At 39.5% G+C, this 20,329-nt stretch overlaps 1 protein-coding gene across 9 annotated transcripts in view; it reads left to right on the top strand.

The window, feature by feature from the left end:
* Btrc (beta-transducin repeat containing E3 ubiquitin protein ligase) overlaps positions 1–20,329 on the top strand; it is a 177,711-nt gene that overhangs the window by 52,394 nt on the left and 104,988 nt on the right. For 7 of the 9 annotated variants that reach the window (XM_041660922.1, XM_041660927.1, XM_041660920.1 and 4 more), the window contains one exon: positions 17,304–17,411. The exons of 1 other annotated variant lie outside the window; for it this stretch is intronic. In XM_041660922.1, the coding sequence (XP_041516856.1) occupies positions 17,304–17,411 (108 nt within the window). Of the gene's footprint in view, positions 1–2,052; positions 2,112–17,303; positions 17,412–20,329 lie in introns of all 9 variants that reach the window. One more of the 9 variants, XM_041660924.1, reaches the window with a different exon arrangement.

Raw genomic sequence — 20,329 nt, 5'->3', positions numbered from 1 at the left:
CATGCATATATACGTACATGTGTGTAGAGTCTAGAGGTCAACCTCAGGTTTTATTTCTCAAGAGCCATTCATCTAATTCTTTGAGACAAAACCTCTCATTGGTTAGCCAGGAGCACACTATAGACTGGCTGGCCAGTGAGCCCCAGGCTCTTGCTGGCTTTAGCTCAGGTATTGTAAGCACACACCACCATGTTTTGCTTTTTACAGGATGTTGAGGATCAAGTTCAGACCCTCATGCTTGCACAAGCACTTTACTGACTGTGTTATCTGTCTCCTGAAAAGTTCTTTATAAATTTTGGGTAATAGACCCTTATTAAATACATACTTTTAAAATGTTTGCTTTGTAAAACAATATGTGCCTGGATTTACCATAGTCTCTCTTAAATAACTTCTTTTCACACTTGGTCTTTCTTATTTTCTACTCTGTATTTTTTTGTCATGTTTTACTTCTATGTGTGTTGTGAACACTGCAGTTCATTATTTTTGCTTAAATTGCTTATTTTATGCGAATGCATGTTTTGTGTATGTGTTTTGTACATGGATGCATACACACGTGTATGTTTGTGTAAACATGCATGCTCGCGCATGTGCTTGAGCATTCATGCATGTCAGTGTGTAGATGTCATTGTCAGGTGCCTTCCTTTTTTGCCCTGTATCTTAATTATTTACTTTTGTAATATTATTATTTCCTTCCTTCCTCCCTCTCCCCCCACCTTTTTCCTTTCTTTCAACACAGGGTCTTTCTCTGTAGCTCTAGCTGTCCTAGAACTCTATGTAGACTAGGCTGGCCTCAAACTCACAGAGATCTGCCTGCCTCTGCCTCCCAAGTGATGGGATTAAAATGTGTACTACCACCCCCAGGCTGTTTGTATTATTTTAAGTTGCGTTTGTGAGTGCATCTATGCACCTCATTTTTTAATCATTCATTCATTCATTCGCATGGGTGTTTTGTCTGTACTGGAGTTACAGATGATTGGAAGCCAACATGTGGGTGCTGGGAATTGAACCCAGGTCCTCTGGAAGAGCTCATATTTGGGATGTCACCTTTCCAGCCTCCACTTATGTTTGTTGTTTTGACAGGACCTCTCAGTGACTCTGGAGCACACCATTTTGGCTAGTCTGCAAGCCCCTGGGATCGTTTTTTTTTTTTAATTTTTATTTATTTATTAAAGATTTCTGTCTCTTACCCGCCACCACCTCCCATATCCCTCCCCTCCCCCAATAAACTCCCCCTCTCTCATCAGCCTGAAGAGCAGACCGGGTTCCCTGCCCTGTGGGAAGTCCAAGGACCTCCCACCTCCTTCCAGGTCTAGTAAGGTGAACCTCCAAACAGCCTAGGCTCCCCCAAAGCCAGTATGTGCAGTAGGATCAAAACCCAGTGCCATTGTTCTTGACTTCTCAGCAGTCCTCATTGTCCACTATGTTCAGCGAGTCCGGTTTTATCCCATGCTTTTTCAGACCCAGGCCAGCTGGCCTTGGTGAGTTCCCGAAAGAACATCCCCATTGTCTCAGTGTGTGGGTGCACCCATCGAGGTCCTGAGTTCCTTGCTCGTGCTCTCTCTCCTGTTCTTGATTTGGACCTTCTGGTTGTAGTCCGGTGCTCCAATGTGGGACTCTGTCTCTGTCTCCTTTCATCACCTGATGAAGGTTAATATTCAGGAGGATGACTATATGTTTGTCTTTGGGTTCACCTTCTTATTTAGCTTCTCTAGGATCTTAGAAGCCCCTGGGATCGTATATCTCTACTCACCATCCCCATTTCCCCAGTGCTGGGTTACAAGTGAGTTCCCCCACACCTGGCTTGTATGTGGGTGCTGGGAATCTGAACCAGATTCTCAGACTTGCACAGCAAACACTTTACCACTGAACCATCTCTCCAACCTGCTTATTTTTTTCAAAGAAGTTTTTGGATGAAGGCGTTTTAAAACATGGAGTGTTATATTTATATTTCTGGCATTTTTCCTATATTTTATTGTCTTTGACATATATTTGGGAATACTATTCTTTTCAAAAGTATTTTCTGCTTGTTTTTTTCTTCCCTCTTCCCCGCAGATTTTCTTTGAGGAAGACCAGTTATATACATATGTTACACCTGTTGATAGTTTTCACAGGTCAGTGAGGTTTTGTTGCCTTTTTGTATTTTTCTTTTTAAACGATTTATTGATTTATTTTTGTTTTAGGTGTATTGGTGTTTTACATTCATGTATATTTGTGTGAGGGTGTCAGATTCCTTGGAACTACTGGAGTTATAGGCAGTTGTGAGCTGCCATTTAGTTCTGGGAATTGAATCTGGATCCTCTAGATGAGCAGCCAGTGCTATTGACCCTGGAGCCAACTCTCCAACCTGTTTTCATTTTGTTTTTGTTTTCTTAGTTTTCTTCTCTTGGTGCATCATAGTATGTATTGCTTTTTTCATATTTTTATATTTTTACTTTTTTTCCAACAAGGTTTAATCTGTAGGAAAAAAATCTTTTTATTTATTTATTTTTTTTTCCTGTAGATTGAAGATGGAATTTTTTTTTTTATTTTTATTTTCGAGACAGGATTTCTCCGTAGCTTTTTTGGTGCCTGTCCTGGAACTAGCTCTTGTAGACCAGGCTGGCCTCGAACTCACAGAGATCTGCCTGCCTCTGCCTCCCGAGTGCTGGGATTAAAGGCTTGCGCCACCACCACCCGGTTTGTAGGAAAAAATCTTATCTTGTGAAATTACCTTTTCAGATATTGTATTTTTTCTTTTTAGAAAATCTCATTTTGTTTTGAGACAGGATGGGTGTTGGTCTTGCTGTATTCCAATCTATTCTTAGCCTCTGGGTGTTGGGCTTGCAGCTTTGTGCTATTGTGTCCATCTTAAGTTTAGTTTTAGACACTGAATGTTACATTGTTGAACATCTGTGGTTTTTTTTTTTCTTTTTAGAAATTGTTGAGCTCAGCTGGTCAGTGGTGGCACATGTCTTTAATTTCCTCACTGGCGAGGCAGAGGCAGGCAGATCTCTGAGCTGGAGGACAGACAGCCTGATCTCCAGTGTGAGTTCCAGGATTGCTAGGGCTACACAGAGTAATCCTATCTTAGAGAAGTGTGGGAGAGAGGAGAGGGAGAAACTGTTGAGCTCATTTTGGTTGGTTTTGTAGATCAGCTTTATGCTGTTTCGTGGATTCTTAAGGTGTTTGTTTTTTTTTTTTTGTTTGTTTTTTTGATAGATTTCAAGTGATCTTTATTCTGGTAGAGTTTATCAGTATAAATGACTTAGGTTTCTGGGGCTGTCACATTTTAGTGTCTTAGGTTTTTTGAGTGTCTCATTTAGGTTTCTGCAATCTGACTGGTCAAAAGAGAAAAGAGATTCCCCTGGGCTTTTGTGATTTCTAGTTGTGGTGCCTATAGCTCTGTCATGGTCATTTGCCTAGTCTTGTGGAGTTTCACCACGTATAGAAAGAGCTTCATTCTCAACAACACATTTAAAGAGGAAGTGAGTTCCAGGTTGAGTTATCTGAAGGCTTTTCCTTTAAGACACACTTTCCTTAATTCTAATCTAATCTCTTTATCTTCTATAAGTTCTACTCTGGGTTGCAAGTATGTAGTCCCATTATGCTCTGGGTTCCCCTTTTTCATGTCACTGATGGAAGCAACCCCCTCCCTCTGTAGAAAATTAGTACAGTTTTGTGGGCTACCTCATTCATCTGTCATTATGCATTATCTTCAAATATTTTCCTCACATATTGCACCCAGTTTTCGTGGCTGTGGTGGTAAAAGCTGAAGTCCTGTTGCCTGTCTTTTACACGTAATAGCCATGTGAGATGGCTCTTAGCTGTAATTCCGACATTTGAGGCGGGACAGTCTCCTGTCTTAGGAAGTTCCAGGCCAGCCTGGGTTACATAATGGGACACTGTCTCAACAAAACAGAAAAATCCCAAAGTAAAAAGTAACTTTAAATGTTTTCTAAGTTCTCATTTTGCACAGTTCCAATATACAGAAATTTCATTTACAACTTAGTTAAGTAAAACCAGTCCTCCCAATAGCATGGTTTGAATTTCAGTTAGCTTGGTATGTTAACTATAATTACACAGTATGCAGATGTCTTTTTACCAATTCTCCAGTCCATGGTAACTCAAATAAACATATGTTTTGGTCAATCATGTCTTCAAAATCTGCTACTGATTAGAGGCTGCTCCCTTGTTACTAAGTTTATGTACAAAGTATTTAGTCGTGTTGGTCTCTTCCCACTGTGATATTTTGTAAATACTGATAATTAGAATTGAAAATTGGGGAACAAAGATAAAACAGAGTAACAAAAATAGTAACTGAAGTTTGAGTGAAAGGTAAAGATGGTAAAGAAGAAATAGCAGCCAATAATGATATCACGGTTTGTATGATATGATATTAAAGTGTCTAGATGTGTAGCCACAGGAAGTTAGGGAAGGTGAATTTTGTTAACATAAATGAAGAAAATGATTGTGACATTTGAAAAGATGAAGATGTTCCTGAGAAAACACTTTCACATTAAAGGAAAAGCTCTCATATTCTAAGTTCTCATATAATACTGGACAGGGTAGTGCATGCCTTTAGTTCCAGCACTTGAGAGGCTGATTTTTGTAGGTTGGAGGCCAGTCTGGTCTACATAGTGTGTTTAGGGCAACTAGAGCTGCAAAATAAACAAACCTACAAATAAATAGTTCTTATTTAGATATTTCACAACACAGGATAAATGGTCGGAACTGAACTGAACTTAGAACAGCAGTTTGTGAAGGCATAGAAAAAGTGATTGCTATGTATGGAATTCTTTTTATTCTTGTTTTATTTTGCCTTTTTGTTTTTCAAGACAGAGTTTTCTCTGTGTAGCCCTGGCTGTCCTGGAACTAACTCCATAGACCAAGCTGGCCTCGAACTCACAGAGATCCATATGCCTCTCTCTCCCAAGTGCTAGGATTAAAGGTGTGTGCCTCCACTGCCTAGCTGTTTTTTTGAATATATGTGTGTGTGTGTGTATGTATGTATGTATGTATATATATATATATATAAAGAGTGTGTGTGTGTGTGTGTGTGTGTGTGTGTGTATGTGTTTGTAATGTACATGGAAATCAAAGGACAATTTTTGGAAGTCAGTTCTCTCTTCTGTGTGGCTCCTGGGGGTTGAACTCAGGCTTAATGGCAGGCACCTTTACTTGTTGCGCCATCTCACTGGGCCCTTAGTTATTTTTAAGTCTTCATTAGCTCCTAAATTTCAAAAGTGCTGACCCTTTCATTGAAATTATGCTATGCCTTGACTTATATTCAGGCATTTTCCTAAAATTTTCTCACATCTGTCTCTTTTCAAATATATACAGTTTTTCTCCATTCTGTTTTTTTTCATTCTGTTAGAGTTGGTCAATTAAAATGATATATTTCACATATACAACGTGTTTTCATATACATAGTCACTGTGAAATGTTTGCCACAATCAAACTTACTAACGTACCTATAACATTAGTAGGATACATTTAGTATCTCTGATTTTTGGAGTAACAATTCTGAGCACAGATGACCTGGGTTCTCTGCTTCTAAAGTTCTCACAAGGACGAAAGTGTTGGTTTGGTTGTTGTCTTATTTGAAGTCTCGATGAGAAATACTGATTTCCAAGCTTTCAAGGTGTAGTTGGCAGAATTCCTCAAGAGCTAGCGGACTGAGTGTCTCAATTCTTATCTGATTGTTGTCTAAAGGCCATCCTTCATTCTTTGCCATGTGGTCCTCTTCAGTCTGACTGCTTGCTTCATTAAATCATGCAAGTCAAGCAGACACTTCAGTCTTTAGCAAGATGGCAGTTAACTTTATGTAACCTAATCATGGATAATGGCATCTGATTACCTTTGGCATACTCCCTTAGAAGCGAGCTTCTAGGACCTACCCACACAAGGGAATGGGGTTAAACAGGGACATGGATACCAGGAGGTAGAAGCCATTAGGGGAGCATGTTACAGTTTGCTTGCCACAATTATAATCTGTTAACACTATCTAACTTTTTTTCAGATTGTTATGAGTTTACCCTGTTTTTTCTGCAATATTCTAAGATTCTGATTTAGTGAATAATGGTATATAAGACAATCAACTGTGTTTATTGCTACTAGGGCTTTAGTAAGCCTAGGCATTCTTAGATGGTGTGTGTGTGTGTGTGTGTGTGTGTGTGTACTTCCTTTCTCAAGATATATTTGTGTCACAGTAGTATCTTCAGTTATAACTCAGCAATGCAGCATTCATTCTGCTTTTCTCCTCTGAGAAGCCTAACTCTTATGCTATTTAACCTGTCAGTTCGCCTTTATAACCCATCTTGTGTTGCTCACATATTATTTTCTCACTTTTCTACCTCATACATCACATGGAAGCATTCTTTACTGTTTTGGGGTCATTTGTCAACTTGTACAATCTGCTTTCTACCTTTAAAACCTGGGTCTGAAACTGAGTTCTAGACCACGGTCTCTCCACCTCCAGCAGTACGTGTGCCCTCCTGAGGGACCTTTGCTGCTCCTGCCCCTTGCCCTGCCCGATGTGGGTGTGAACACTCAGGTCATCATCCTGTTCACTGCTTTCTAGTCAGACCCATCCCTTCTCAGAGATACCATTCTCATGCTGTTTGGAGTCCACTGCCGTCACTCAGCATAATGCCTGCTTAGCCCATGCCTACCTCGCTGTTTAGTGGAACTGTTTGAATAGGGAGGAGACGATGGGGAGTTAGCACTTATAATTTTTAAAAAGCTTCAGTCAGTTTGTTTGTTTGTTTGTTTGTTTGAGACAGGGTTTCTCTATGTAGCCCTGGCTGTCCTGGAACTCACTCTGTAGAACAGGCTGGCTTCAAACTCAGAGATCTGCCTGCTGCCTCTCCCTCTGCTTCTGAGTGCTGAGATTAAAGGTATGTTACACCACCATACCTTTAGTGTAATTGGGGTGTGTGTGTGTGTGTGTGTGTGTGTGTATAAAACTTGATTGAAAGAGCTTATGTTTAAAATCACTGACATTATCCTGGGGGAAGTAAGAATGAAAATGAATTAGTATATTGTTATTACTATTATTGGGGGTTTTTTGAGACAGGATTTCATTGTGTAATCCTGACTATCCTGGAATTCAAGTCTGTAGACCAGGCTAGCCTTGAACTCAGAGATCTTCCTGCCTCTGCCTCCTGAGTGCTGGGATTAAAGGCATTTGCCACCACAGCTCAGCAGTACATATTATTTTTAAAAGCACTTTTAACCAAATGTGTCTGCACGTCTATAGAGGTAAATCACACACACACATAAATAATACAAATAAGATATGTTTGGTTTTTTTTAAAGAAGGATGATATACATACATACACACATACATACACGTCTATATGTATGTATGTAGTCATTTCAGAGGGTGTGTGTGTGCGTTGTGTGCCTCATGCCAGGTCAGATGTATGGAAGTCAGAGGACAGCCTCAGGTGTTGGACATTATCGCCACCTGTTTGAGTCAGACTTTCACTTAATTTGCGTTGGGTATGCCAGGCCAGAATCCTTTGGGGATTCTCCTGTTTCTGCCTTCTGTCTTGCTATATAGACCACTGGAATCGCAGACCATGTGCTATCATTTCCATCTTTTTGTGGGTTGTGTGAACTCAGGTCTTGAAATTTGCACAACGAATGCTTAGCTCCTCACTCTTTTCCTGGCTCCTGTTAAAGGTTTTTATTCAAGCCTTCATGCAGTATCTTTCTACTCACATACTTGAGATCTACTTTCACATCCTTCTCATGATTCCAGACTGCTCTCTCACCTAAATCAGAGTCCACCTCTGCCATTCTTAGTCACTTAGGGTTTGTTCGTTGTTTTTTTTAAACATATCTTATTTGTATTATTTATGTATGTGTGTCAGTATGTTTCTGTGCATGTATGTGCCTGGACACCAGAAGATCCCTTGGAACTGGAGATATAGGTGGTTATGAGCCCCCTTGTGGGTGCTGGAGACTGAACCCAGGTCCTCAGGAAGAACAGCAAATGTTCTTGTATTAGTCAGGGTTCTCTAGAAGAGCAGAACTTATAGAATGAGTGTGTGTGTGTGTGTGTGTGTGTGTGTGTGTGTGTGTGTGTGAGAGAGAGTATATATGTGTATATATGTATATGGGACTTCCTAGAATGACATACAAGTTGTGGTTCAGCTAGTCCAACAATGGCTGTCTACCAATGGAAGGTCCAAGAATCGAGTAGTTGTTAAGTCCATGGGAACAGCTGTTCTTCAGGTGTGTACTGGAGTCCTAAAGAAGTTGCCTTTAATGCCAGTAAGTGAAATGAATTTGCTAGGGCAATCGAGAGCCAGAGCAAGCAGACAAAGAGAGCAATAGCAATCTTCCTCCTTCCATGGCCTTTATATAGGCTACCAGCAGAAGGTGTGTTCCAGATTCCCACCTCAAAGATCCAGGTTAGAAATGGGTCTTCTCACTTAAAACAATTTAATTAAGAAAAAAAGTCCCTCACAGGTGTGCCTAGCCAGCTGGGTTTTAGTTAATTCCAGGTGTAGTCAAGTTGACAGCCAAGAATAACCACCATGGTTCTTAATCTCTGAGCCATCTCTCTAGCCTGTCATTCAGGTTTTAAATATTGGAGTTATTTCTGATTTGTCCCCCTTCCTTTTTATATAATTTGCCATTGAGTCTTCTCTTCCTCACCTTTTCATGGCCATTAGTTTGGTGGTTACAACAGTCTTATGAGTAGGCCTTACTTCTCTAGGGTCTGTAAGTACTGGATCCCTAAACTATCTTTGGCTCCCTATGTCTTAATAAATTATGCAATTCTATATGTGACTTTCAAAATGCCTTCCCTGCTTTCTTTTTGAATCAAGTCCTTATCTCAGACTAACTTACCTCAGACTTACAGCATTAAAAGGCTATTTTTATGTCCAGTTTACTAGACAGAATATTGTAGTTTAGAACCTCTTAACCACTTGCTAGAGCAGTGGTTTCTTCTCTCTGATATGTGCTTTGCACTGTTATCTAATGATTAAGGACACCTTTTTTTTTTTTTTTGAACATTTGCCGGCCGGGCAGTGGTGGCGCACGCCTTTAATCCCAGCACTCGGGAGGCAGAGGCAGGCAGATCTCTGTGAGTTCAAGACCAGCCTGGTCTACAGAGCTAGTTCCAGGACAGGCTCCAAAGCCACAGAGAAACCCTGTCTTGAAAAACCAAAAAGAAAAAAAAATGAACATTTGCCATGGCAAGAGTAAAAAAAAAAATTATAAGACAAAGAGTTTATTTAGGTCCATGATGATGACACATAGGCAGCAGGATCAGACATCTAGGGCAGAACTGAAAGCTTACATCTTGAACTGCAAGTAAGAAGCAGAAAGCATATTGGGAATTTTAAAGACGTGAATCATATCACCGAGGAACAATCTAAGCAATCAAGGAGAGGAGGCAAATATGTGATTAACTTACAGTGATATTGCTGCAATAGAACTAAGGCCTGTGTTTGAACTTTTTAAAAATAATTTAATGATTTTCTATTTCTTGTGAATTCATATTTTGCCTGCATGTATGTCTGTGTGAAGATGTCAGATCTCCTAAAACTGGAGTTACAGACAGTTGTGAGCTGCCATGTGGATGCTGGGCATTGAGCCCGGGTCCTCAGGAAGAGCAGTCGGTGCTCTTAACTGCTGAGTCATCTCTCCAGCCCATATGTCTGAATTTTTCTAAATATTGAAAAAAGCAAAACATTAATAGCACCTATTGTCTAACATAGTGTTATTTTTATGCCTTCTTGTAGTGACTGTTAATTTATCTCCTAAAATAAAATATATATTAGGGTGTAGCTTAGAATGTTTGCTTATCATACTCAAGGCTCTGGTTTCAGTTCCCAGCACTGTGCTCACGCTGCAGATGTGTGCATGTGTGCATGCTTGCATATGTATGAACACAGGGGAGTATAAATTACACGGGAGTAGGTGTTTGATGAACCTCGGCCTCATTTCTGCCATTACCATTTAGTCACTGCAATGTCTCTGAGCTCCTTTTTCTGTAGAAATAACAATACTAACAGCTCTTTAAATGAAATAATTAAAGGAAGCAAAATTTTTTAGTAAACAATTTCCATCTGATAAAGTTTAGATCTCTCTTTATATACAGCTTTGTCCACTCTGGTCATAAGGAATAAATATTTGATTGGTGGATGAATTTACCGTTGTTATGGACTTTAGTTCATTCAGTCTTCCCAGAACATTTCGAAATTGAATTGGCACATTTGGGAGCCTATTATTAATAATAGTGGATTTTGCAAATTAATTTTGCTTCATTTTTTCTTTTTCTTTTTTTTTCGAGACAGGGTTTCTCCGTAGCTTTGGAACCTGCCCTTGAACTAGCTCTTGTAGACCAGGCTGGCCTTGAACTCATTGAGATCTGCCTGCCTCTGCCTCCCAAGTGCTGGGTTAAAGGCATGTACCACCACCGACCGGCACATTTTGCAAATTTTATAACCCTTATTTAGTTTTTCTACAACTTTGTGTAATAAGCTAAATTGATTTGATCATCTTTCATTGTACAAGGAGATAGTTTCATTTTTGGAATGAATTAATAAATAGGACTCCTTAAAAGATGATCATTGATGGATTGGCCAGCAAGATGGTTCAGCAGGCATAGACCCCTTCTATGAAGCCTGACAACCTGATCCAAGAGCACCTAGTAGAAGGAAAGAGTTGCTTCTCCCTAAGTTGTCCTGTTCCCTCCACATGTGCACCATGGCATGTGCACCACCTCTTTCTCATAATGAATAAGTAAGTAAATAAACATAAGTTTTAAAAGGTGATCATTGACTTGGTAAGTTAAGAGTCTGAATGCCTTATAAGGCATATAGAATACTATTTCTCTTGGCCTGAATTTTTTTTAGTTGATAAAGTAGTGGAAAGAGAATTCTTTGCCATGGTTTAAGGATACATAAACTCTCAGTGCAGCAATCTTTTTGTTGTTGATTATTATAGCTTCTATTACTCCTAGAATTTGACCAACAGGGACCTGAGTTTAGGAGATTTTGTCATTCAGCTTTCATATAGTAAATGCTGAGGCCAGCCCGTTGCCTTGAGGGCCCTCCATCAGTGAAAAGTATCTATGGCGTTACTTTAGGCAGTCAAGTGTGGGGGAGGAGTGCAGGCTCTCAGGGTTCTCAGGGAGGATTTGAACCTTTGAACATGACAGGCACGTGATGCTATGCTCTTGAAGCACCATACACCTTTTGTTGCAACATTTCATTCTTCCCTCTTAATCTTGGATTTACTAGAAACTCGTTTAGCACCCCTTCTATTTTGCATAGGCTTTTTTATTTTTTAAAAAGATTTTAAATTATGTGTATGTGTGGGTATGTGCATTTGAGTGTGGGTAGAGGTACGTGACTAGGGTGAAGGCCAAAAGAGGTAGTTGGATCTTCTGGAGCTGATGGTTTTGAGCTGCCTAATGTGTGTGCTGGGAAATAAACTCCAGTCTCCTGCAAGAGCAGCAAGTACTCCTAAATGCTGAGCCACATCTCTAGCTCGTGTGTGTGTGTGTGTGCATATATACACATAATATATTTTTATGTGTATGGGCATTTTGCCTACTTGTGTGCCTGGTGTCAACAGAGGCCAGAAGAGGGTATTGTGTCCCCTGGACCTGGAGGTAAGGGAAGGTTAGAGCCACTATCCATGGTGCTGGGAACCTAGCCTTGGTCCTCTGCAAAAGTAGTAAGTGTTCTTAACCACTAAAGCATCTCTCCAACCTCCATATATGTGTTTTAAAAGCTGATGAACTTACATAGTTGGAGAAATTAAGCAGTTTAAACAAAGTATTGTAATCTTTAACTTTCTAAAGTTTTTAAGAATGTTTTTACTTTGAATTTTACTTTTACTTACTGTGTTTTGTGTGTGTGTGCATGTGCCATGGTCTCTGGGGATGGAACTCAGATCTTAAGACTTTTAAGGCTTGCTCATCAAGCACTTTTACTTGCTGAGCCATCTCCTCAGTCTGGCTTTCTGCAGTTTTGCCAAGGAGAGTCATCTGGGGTGAGATTAGAGAGAAAATGAGCTGAAGAAACGAGTGTGTTCTGTGCAGAACTGTGTTTACACAGGATAAGATGTTGTCTATTATCTGACTTTCTAGCTCTTGATATGAATGATTAGTAAAAGTTAAATATTTAAATGTAGGAATATAGCTTTAGTTGCTGAATTGACACCCCCCCCCCCCCACTTCTTTTTGGTTTATTTAAAAAATTAAGGGTTTTGGGTATGACTCAGTGTCAAAGTGTTGGCATGGCCCTGGGTTTGCTCCCCCAGCAAAGGAGTTGAGAGAATGGGGGTTTAGAAATTTAAATATAATTTGCAAAGAGAAAAGGCAAGGCCAGCCCAAACCTTAGTTAGAAAGCTATATGCTTCTTAAATATTTATTAGCCTGACATGGCCTTGCTATAGAGCCCAGTATGATTTTAACCTCAATATTCTTGCTTTAGATTTCCATGAATTGGGATTACTGGCATGTGCCATCATACCTGGATTTTCAAACATTTTTTTCAGTTCTGGGGATAGAACCTACACACACTAGGGAAGCACTCTACCACTGAGCTGTATCTCCAGCCCCTTTTAACCTTTTTTTTTTTTTTTAAATACGGTATTGCCAAGTTGCCCAGACTGGCCTTAAACTTACTCCATAGATGAGGCAGGTCTTGAATGTGTGATCTTCCAGCATTAGTCTCTAGTAGTTGGGATCACAGGTCTGACTGTTCCATCAAAGGAAATATGTATTAAATGGACAGAATATGTATATCTTTGTTAAAATTGATCCATAAATTGGCCTGAAAGGCACAGAATGCATATGATCATAGCAACCAAGATGACAGTGTTTTTACTTTCATTGTCCAAGTTTCCTTTGTCTTTTCTCTCCCTTCATTTAAAAAATGTTCTTAAATCTGAAGAAAGAAGGGAAACTGGCAAAGTTAGAGCCTATTCCATTTATTTTGTAATGATCTGTTTTTCTCAAAGATTTAAGCAGCATTTACCAGTATGAATAAGATTAATTATTACAATACAAACCAATTTGAAAATTGGTTTTTAAATTGAGCCTTAATATGTAAAATCTTATGTTAATGTGCAAATCCGACTATATTCAAGTGCAGTTTTCATACCCATACCAATTGTCTTGTAATAATCAAGAATGCATCCTCTGTGTGGTATTTGGAAGTTAATACTATTTTAGAAATCACACTGGTATATATAGTGGCTTCCCTGGGTGTATGTGGCTCATTATTGATCATAATTTTATTTTGAAATTTTAGTTTAAGCAGATAGGGTAAGCCCCTTTCAGATTTTTAGTGGTTAGAGGAGTTTTGATGGAGGATTGGGATATATGAATGAGGAGGACTGTTAGAATGAACAACATTGAAAGAAGCTCAGATAACAGTTCATTAGGTGGTAATAAAAACTAGCACAGATTCACATGGAGAACAGGAGACAAATAATTCCTGGGAGAAATGCTTTCAAAACGTAACCGTGAAACTCTCACAAATACAAATAAATATGTGCATTGTAATGAGAAGGAAGAGTCCCAGGTGTGTGGATGAAGGGGTTTTGGTTGAGTTCTAGACCCAGTGGTGCCGACTGTGCGTTGTGCAGAGGGCTGCTGTATGCTTAGCACGTGTGAGGTCTGCCTCCTCTGATATCTGTCTTCCAGGCTTACTCTGTTTCCCTCCATCACATTTTTTTTTATGTACTTTCATCTTTTCTGCCTCTCATATATCTCAAATTGAAATCTCCTTCAGAATGACACTCCTTTTTTACTCATCAGCTTAACCAAACACTTAATAAATGCACCAGAGCTCTAAAGAAAAACATAATAGTTAGTAAGTCTTAACAGCAAGTTTCTTTATATTAGGAATCTTTTTGTTTTGTTTTTTTTGGATATTCAAGACAGGGTTTCTCAGTGTCTATGGAACTAGTCCTAGAACTCGCTCTATACACCAGGCTGGCCTTGAACTCACACAGATCAGCCTACCTCTGCCTCCTGAGTGCCGGGATTAAAGGCATGCACCACCACTGCCCATCTTATATTAGAAAATTTTAATGTATAGGGATTTAATGCTGAATGAATGTTGTTAGACTATAAGTTCCATGAAGGAAAGGTTTTTTTTTTCTTTTGTTTTTGTTTTTTGATGCCAGTTTGCTAATAGCTTTGGCTATCATGGTATTCACTGTGTAAATTTAAACTGATCATGAACTATAGGCAATCATCCTACCTCGGTCTTTCAAGGTCTGGGATTATTGTTGTGAGCCACCATACCCAGCTAAGAAAGGACACTTTTTTAAAGGCTAGGATTATAACTCAGTGGTAGATTGCTTGTCTATTATGCATGAAGTTCTGGCTCTGTCGCAAGTGGCACCAAAAAGCAGTTTTCCTTTTGTCCATTGTTGTATCTGGTGTCCAGAATAAGAAAACCATTCAATAAATACTTACCAAATAAATTGTAAGAATATTTGCCCTAAGAAAGTTTAATGTAACTAACTTATGAAAGTTATTTCATTGAAGCATGTTTTTGTTTTTTTTGTTTTATTTTGTTTTGAGACAGGGTCTCACTATGTAGTCTTGGCTGGCTTGGAGCTCAGTATATGAGACAAGCTGACTGAAAGGAAAGGCAGTGAAGCATACTTTTTTTTTCAATTAAAATTTTCTTTGAGATTTTATTTTTATTTTGTGCATATGGATGTTTTGCCTGCATGCATGTGCATACAGTGCTTGTAGAGGCCAGAAGAAGGCATCAGATTCTGAGGGACTGAAGTTACAGTCATGTGGGTTCTGGGGATTGTACTCCCATTGTTCTGGAAGAGCTGCCAGTACTCTTAACAGCTGAGCCATCTTTCCTGCCCAAGAAAAGCATTCTTGGTTCCTCAGTACAGGGCAGGGATTCTCAAGAGATAGAATCTTTAAATCCTCCTGACTGTCCCCTTTGTTCTCTTTTCCCAATGAGTATTTCAAGTGCCGGGATCATCTGGACAGGATTGACATTAGTAAATATAGTGCCAGGGAGACAAAGACTTAAATAATAGCTGTAGATGGCAGAAGTAAAGAGCACGGGAATTACAAATTTAAATATGTTAGGGCTCAGATAAGCATTTGAGTAGACTATCAAAGTAGTTAGCTAGCTGAAGTGGCAGAGCCAGCTAAAGGATAGAGAAGGTGAGTAGATAAAGGCAGCGAGAGCAGATCCGATTGATAATGTGCTTGGTTTCATACAGCCAATCTAGGGAGCCGTTGTGAATTGCATAATATACCACTGAAGACAACTATTCATTTAGCTGCTGTTTGTAAAATAAGTTGTAGCTTGAGGTAAAGAAATTCTGGAGTAAATAGAATTCGCTGCTGTGGGTGATGTCACCGTTTGACTTGTGTTTTCTAGTGATGCCTTTAGCAGATCTTTGAAGTTCTCCATCCCCACTTTGTGAAATAGGGATGATGAAGGCAGGAGGAGAGTTCTAGGAAGCAGTAGGTATGGATTCTAGTCTCTACTTTCTGTGCTATTTTCTAAATTCATGAGCATGAATAGACAAGTACTGAACTGTAAAATGAGGAAAATGACCTTTAAGCAGGAGTCTAGATTGGATCATATTTGGAGCTTAGCAACTGTTATTATATAGGCAGTTTGAGTAGGGAATACTGTATCTTGCATCCTGCTGCAATTTCTGCTAATTATTTAAAGAAATAAAAGAACCAGCCAGGCGGTGGTGCTGCATGCCTTTAATCCCAGCACTCAGGAGGGAGAGGCAGGCAGATCTCTGTGAGTTCGAGGCTAGCCTGGTCTACAAGAGCTAGCTCCAGGACAGGCCCCAAAGCTAAAGAGAAACCCTGTCTTGAACCCCCCCCCCCCCCCCCGCGAACCAGAACATTGTCTCACATGCTGTGAATAAATGACTTCTCTATTTTAAAATCTATCTTCATTGAGTGTGGTTGGGTACTATCATAGTGCTCAAGCTAATGGACAAAACTTCACCCGGAGTATTTTTAGAGAAACATGACGGATGTAGGCTCCATTCTGTCATACATAGTATCTTATGAAACTAAACAGAGCTCAGGGAGATGGTTCAGTCAGTAAAGTGCTCACCAGGCAAACGTGAGGACCTGAGTTCCAGCTCTTGCATCCCTGTTAAAAAACAAACAACCTGAGCATGTGCTCTTATAAGGCAGAGACAGGAGGATCCCTTGCTCTTGCTGGTCAGCCAGCCTAGTCTAGTCAGCAAGTCCCAGATGAGACGTCATCTCGGGGGAAAAAAGGTGGATGACTCCTGAGGAACAACACCTGAGGTTGACCCCTGATTGCCACACACACACACACACCTGCAAACTACCCTCTCCTAGCCTCAAAGCACAATAATAACAATGTTTAGTGTCATTAGAACTGGTAGTTTTTTGCCTACTGAATACACTCTTCTCTCCCATAATTTCTTTGCTAAAGGTTTTAGTACCTCAGCTTTCAGAGTCCCTTCTCTTCTTCCCGTTATTTTGTTTCTGTTTGAACTGCTTCTTGTCCTGCCCCCTTTAATCCATCTGGAAAGATGAAGAGGCAGCTGCTATGGTTGGTTAACTGTGCATTTTGGTTAATGAATAACAGACTTAACCAGCTACATAAAGCATATGCAAACTGTGCAGAGTTAGCTGCTGTTGGGGCCCTAGGGATACAATGCTTTTTCTTTTCTTTTTTAAAAAAAGTTCTCCCCTGTCTCGAAAAACAAAAAACAAAAAAAAAGTTTTTATGGTTTTCATGTGGTATTTTGTTTTCTATTTTACCATTCTTCATATAGTAATGCTACCACAAAGTTCTCTTTTTTCTGTTTAGTCTATATTATTTCTGATGATTTATAGAAGGTGGGTAAGGTCCAAAAAGGAAATGGATCAGTCAATTCTGTTTAAGAAGTAATTTTCCTAGTTTGGGTATAATCGTAGAAAATGGGGACAGCTTTTGTGGCATACTTGGTTTTTGGAACTCTAACTTGTTTTCTCTTTCTTGCCTTTTGGCTACTAGGGCTCCTTTTGGGTTTCTCTGGAGTTAGAATCACTATATATTATGTTTCTTGAACATGTTTCTTTCATAGCTGGGCGTAGTGACACTTGGGAGGCAGAGGCAGGTAGAGTGCAGCCTGGTCTACACAGCGAGCTCTAGGCAAGCTAAGGCTACATAGTGAGACTGCACCTTACCCTCTCCCAGTGTTTCTATCATAAAAGCCAGCTACAACTTGAATATTGCATTCAACCAACCCTTGAAAATTCCTGTAATCTGCCATCCTGTCTCATACTGTCCCATCTCATAGTTGTCCTCTCTCTGCAGTGCTCTATGCCCAGGTCTCTGTGGCTGGGCTGCTCCAGCCTGGCGGACAGCATGCCTTCGCTGCGATGCCTGTATAACCCAGGGACTGGCGCACTCACAGCTTTCCAGGTACTTTCTCTGTCTCTGTGGGTTGTTGGTGGGGTGTGTGTGTCTAATTCATTAGTATGTCTGTCTGTCTGTCTGTCTGTCTGTCTGTCTTTCTTTCTTTCTTTCTTTCTTTCTTTCCAGTGCTTTACTTACATCCACCTCTTCTCCATTATATAGCCTGTATTTTACATCACTCAGTATTTCTTTAATGACTTACTTTTAATGTAGACCCAAACTTAATCTATTTTTAAAACATCTTTATCATAATTGGCTTGTCAAAATGGACATAGCACAGCTTGGTGGTGGGTTTCAGATCTTAAAGAAGTATGATACTAATTTTTAAAATAATCTAAATAGCAATTCATATTGTACTGTTTACTCTGGATCTTCATAAGATCAAATCATGTGATTAGATGATTGAAATTAGATGTACACACATTTTATGTTTTTCATATGATAACTGCTATGTTGAGAATGCTTGAGTTACTATGTTACTATCCATGCGTGTATAATTTATCAGAACTACTTGTTACTTGTATCTTAAAGATGGTTTCTAGTTTCAGAGTGGGAAAGCTGTAGATACTTTGTTCATTTTGAGACAGTCCAGTTGTCTTACATGATTGATGGGCTCTAGCTCCTCTCAGTCTTTCTTAGAAGCCAAGAGGTCAGTTCCACGATGTAAGAGAAGCTATAGAAAAAGAGAATGGAACGTTGGAGAGGAAAATGAAAGAATTTGGTGCTCAGAGCTTATGGACTTAGTGGAAGTGTTGTCTATTCACTTCAGGTATTTGGAATTTGTGTTTAACATTTTATAATAATATTAAAAATAGTCCTTTTTTCTTTTTAGGTATATTTTAGTTTTATTTATGTGTATGCAGGTGCCTAAGGAGGCCAGAAGGGAGGGTCAGATTCCCTGAAGCTGTTGTGTCTGACAGGCAATTGTAAACCACCAGACATGGGTTCTGAGACCCAAACTCAGGTCATCTGGAAAGAGCATTAAGCTATTCAGCTCCCTAAATTGTTTTTTTTTTTTTAAATTTGTGTGTGTGAGAGAGAGTGTGTTGTGTGTGTGTGACAGGACTAAGCTCTGTAGAACAAACAGGCTTACCCCAAAGCTGAAATTATAGGAGTGGGCCACATGCCCAGCTATTTACCTAGTTGTTTTTGTTTTTTGTTTTTGTTTGATACAGGGTCTCATGTAGACTGGGCTAGCCACAAACTTACTAGTAGCCAAGGGATGACCTTGAATTTCTGACTTTGCCCCCACCTTCCAAGTGCTGGGATTATAAGTGGTTACCACCTCACATCACAAAACCTGTTTTAAATAAGTTTTTAGGGACTGGAGAGATGACTCAAATTAAAAGCACTTACTACTCTCACAGAGGACCCAATTTTTGTTTTGTTTTTTAAAGATTTGTTTAATATGTAATAGTGTTCTGCCTGCACAGCAGAAGAGGGCACCAGATCTCATGATAGGTGGTTGTGAGCACTGAAATTGAACTCAGAACCCTGAATAAGTAGCCAGTCCTCTTAACCTCTGAGCCATCTCCAGTTCTTACCTAGTTGTTTTTAACCTATGCAGTTGATTATCTGTTCAGAGGAAATTCATAGACAAGCTGTAACTAAATATGAAAGTACCCATGGTTGAGTCTTACGGAAAGGAAGTAAGTGCTGACAGTTACCAGTCTTCAGTGATACTATTTTATCAATGATCCTGCTGGAGACTTTAATTTTCCTTTGTACAGTTTAATGTCAATCTTCCTTTAATTATACTCTAAAACTGTAAAGCATGTTGACTCTAAATATAGGTGAATCTTTTTAAATACATTGTCACTGTTTTAGTTAGGATTTCTCTTACTGTAAAGAGATATATCATCACAGCAATTTTTAAGGTTTATTTATTTATTATGAATAATATTCTGTCTGTATGTTTGTCTGCACGCCAAAAGAAGGCATCAGATCTCATTACAGATGGTTGTGAGCCACCATGTAGTTGCTGGGAATTGAACTCAGGACCTTTGGAAGAGCAGTCAGTGCTCTTAACCTCTGATCTATCTCTCCAGCTCTGACCACAACAATTCTTATAAAGAAAAATATTTAACTGAGGCTGCGTTACGGTTGTTTAGTCTGTTATTGTCATGGCGGGAAGCATGGTGGCACACAGGCAATGTGATACTGGAGAGTTTCCTGAGAGTTCTACATCTGGATCAGCAGATGACAGGGTGAGAGCGACACTGAGCCTGGCTTGAATATTTGGAACCTCAAAGCCCACCCCCAGTGGCACACTTCCTCTAACAAAGCCACACCTCCTAATAGTGCCACACTCCCTGTGGGCCTGTGGAGGTCATTTTCATTCAAACCAGAGTCACTCACTAGTAGTATGAACTTGAATAAATTGTTTTATTCTGATGCTCTTTTTTTTTTTTCTGATGCTCTTTTTTAAAATCTGTTAAGTGGTGACTGTGGACATGAATGAACACATGGTAATAGTTGTTGCTTTTCATCATCATCATCATATACATTGTTGCTTTGTTAGAGAGTATATATAATAATCTGAGAGTGTTAGTTCATCTCAGAATGAATTGTCTTATTAAGTTTGTTTTTTGTTCATTTTTTTAAACGATGTGTCCTGCTGAGGAAAGTACTGACCTAAGAAGAACTGAGTCCAACCTATTGCTGATTTTGAGTTTTCTGGTTTTGTTTTGTTATTGTTTTGTTTTAGACAGAATATCGTTTTATAGCCCAGGTTGACTTGGAACTTTAGTGCATCCTGCCTCAGCCTTCTGAATCCTGGAGTTATAGGTGTGTATCACCAAGCCCTGCTTGATCCCTTTGGTTTTTAGATGGTTTCAATGAGTTTGACTAGCCTGCAAAGTCTCAGGGAATAGGCTCTTTAAGATTGGCCTCGCTTTAGATGCATGTAGGGGCTCCACAGTCAC

The sequence above is a fragment of the Microtus oregoni genome, unplaced genomic scaffold (genome assembly GCF_018167655.1).
Source record: "Microtus oregoni isolate MIOR12 unplaced genomic scaffold, Mior012 000012F_ref0000307, whole genome shotgun sequence".
Classification (NCBI taxonomy): Eukaryota; Metazoa; Chordata; class Mammalia; order Rodentia; family Cricetidae; genus Microtus; species Microtus oregoni.
The sequence above is the reverse complement of the archived record's forward strand: the minus strand, read 5'-3'. Positions and strand labels throughout refer to the sequence as shown.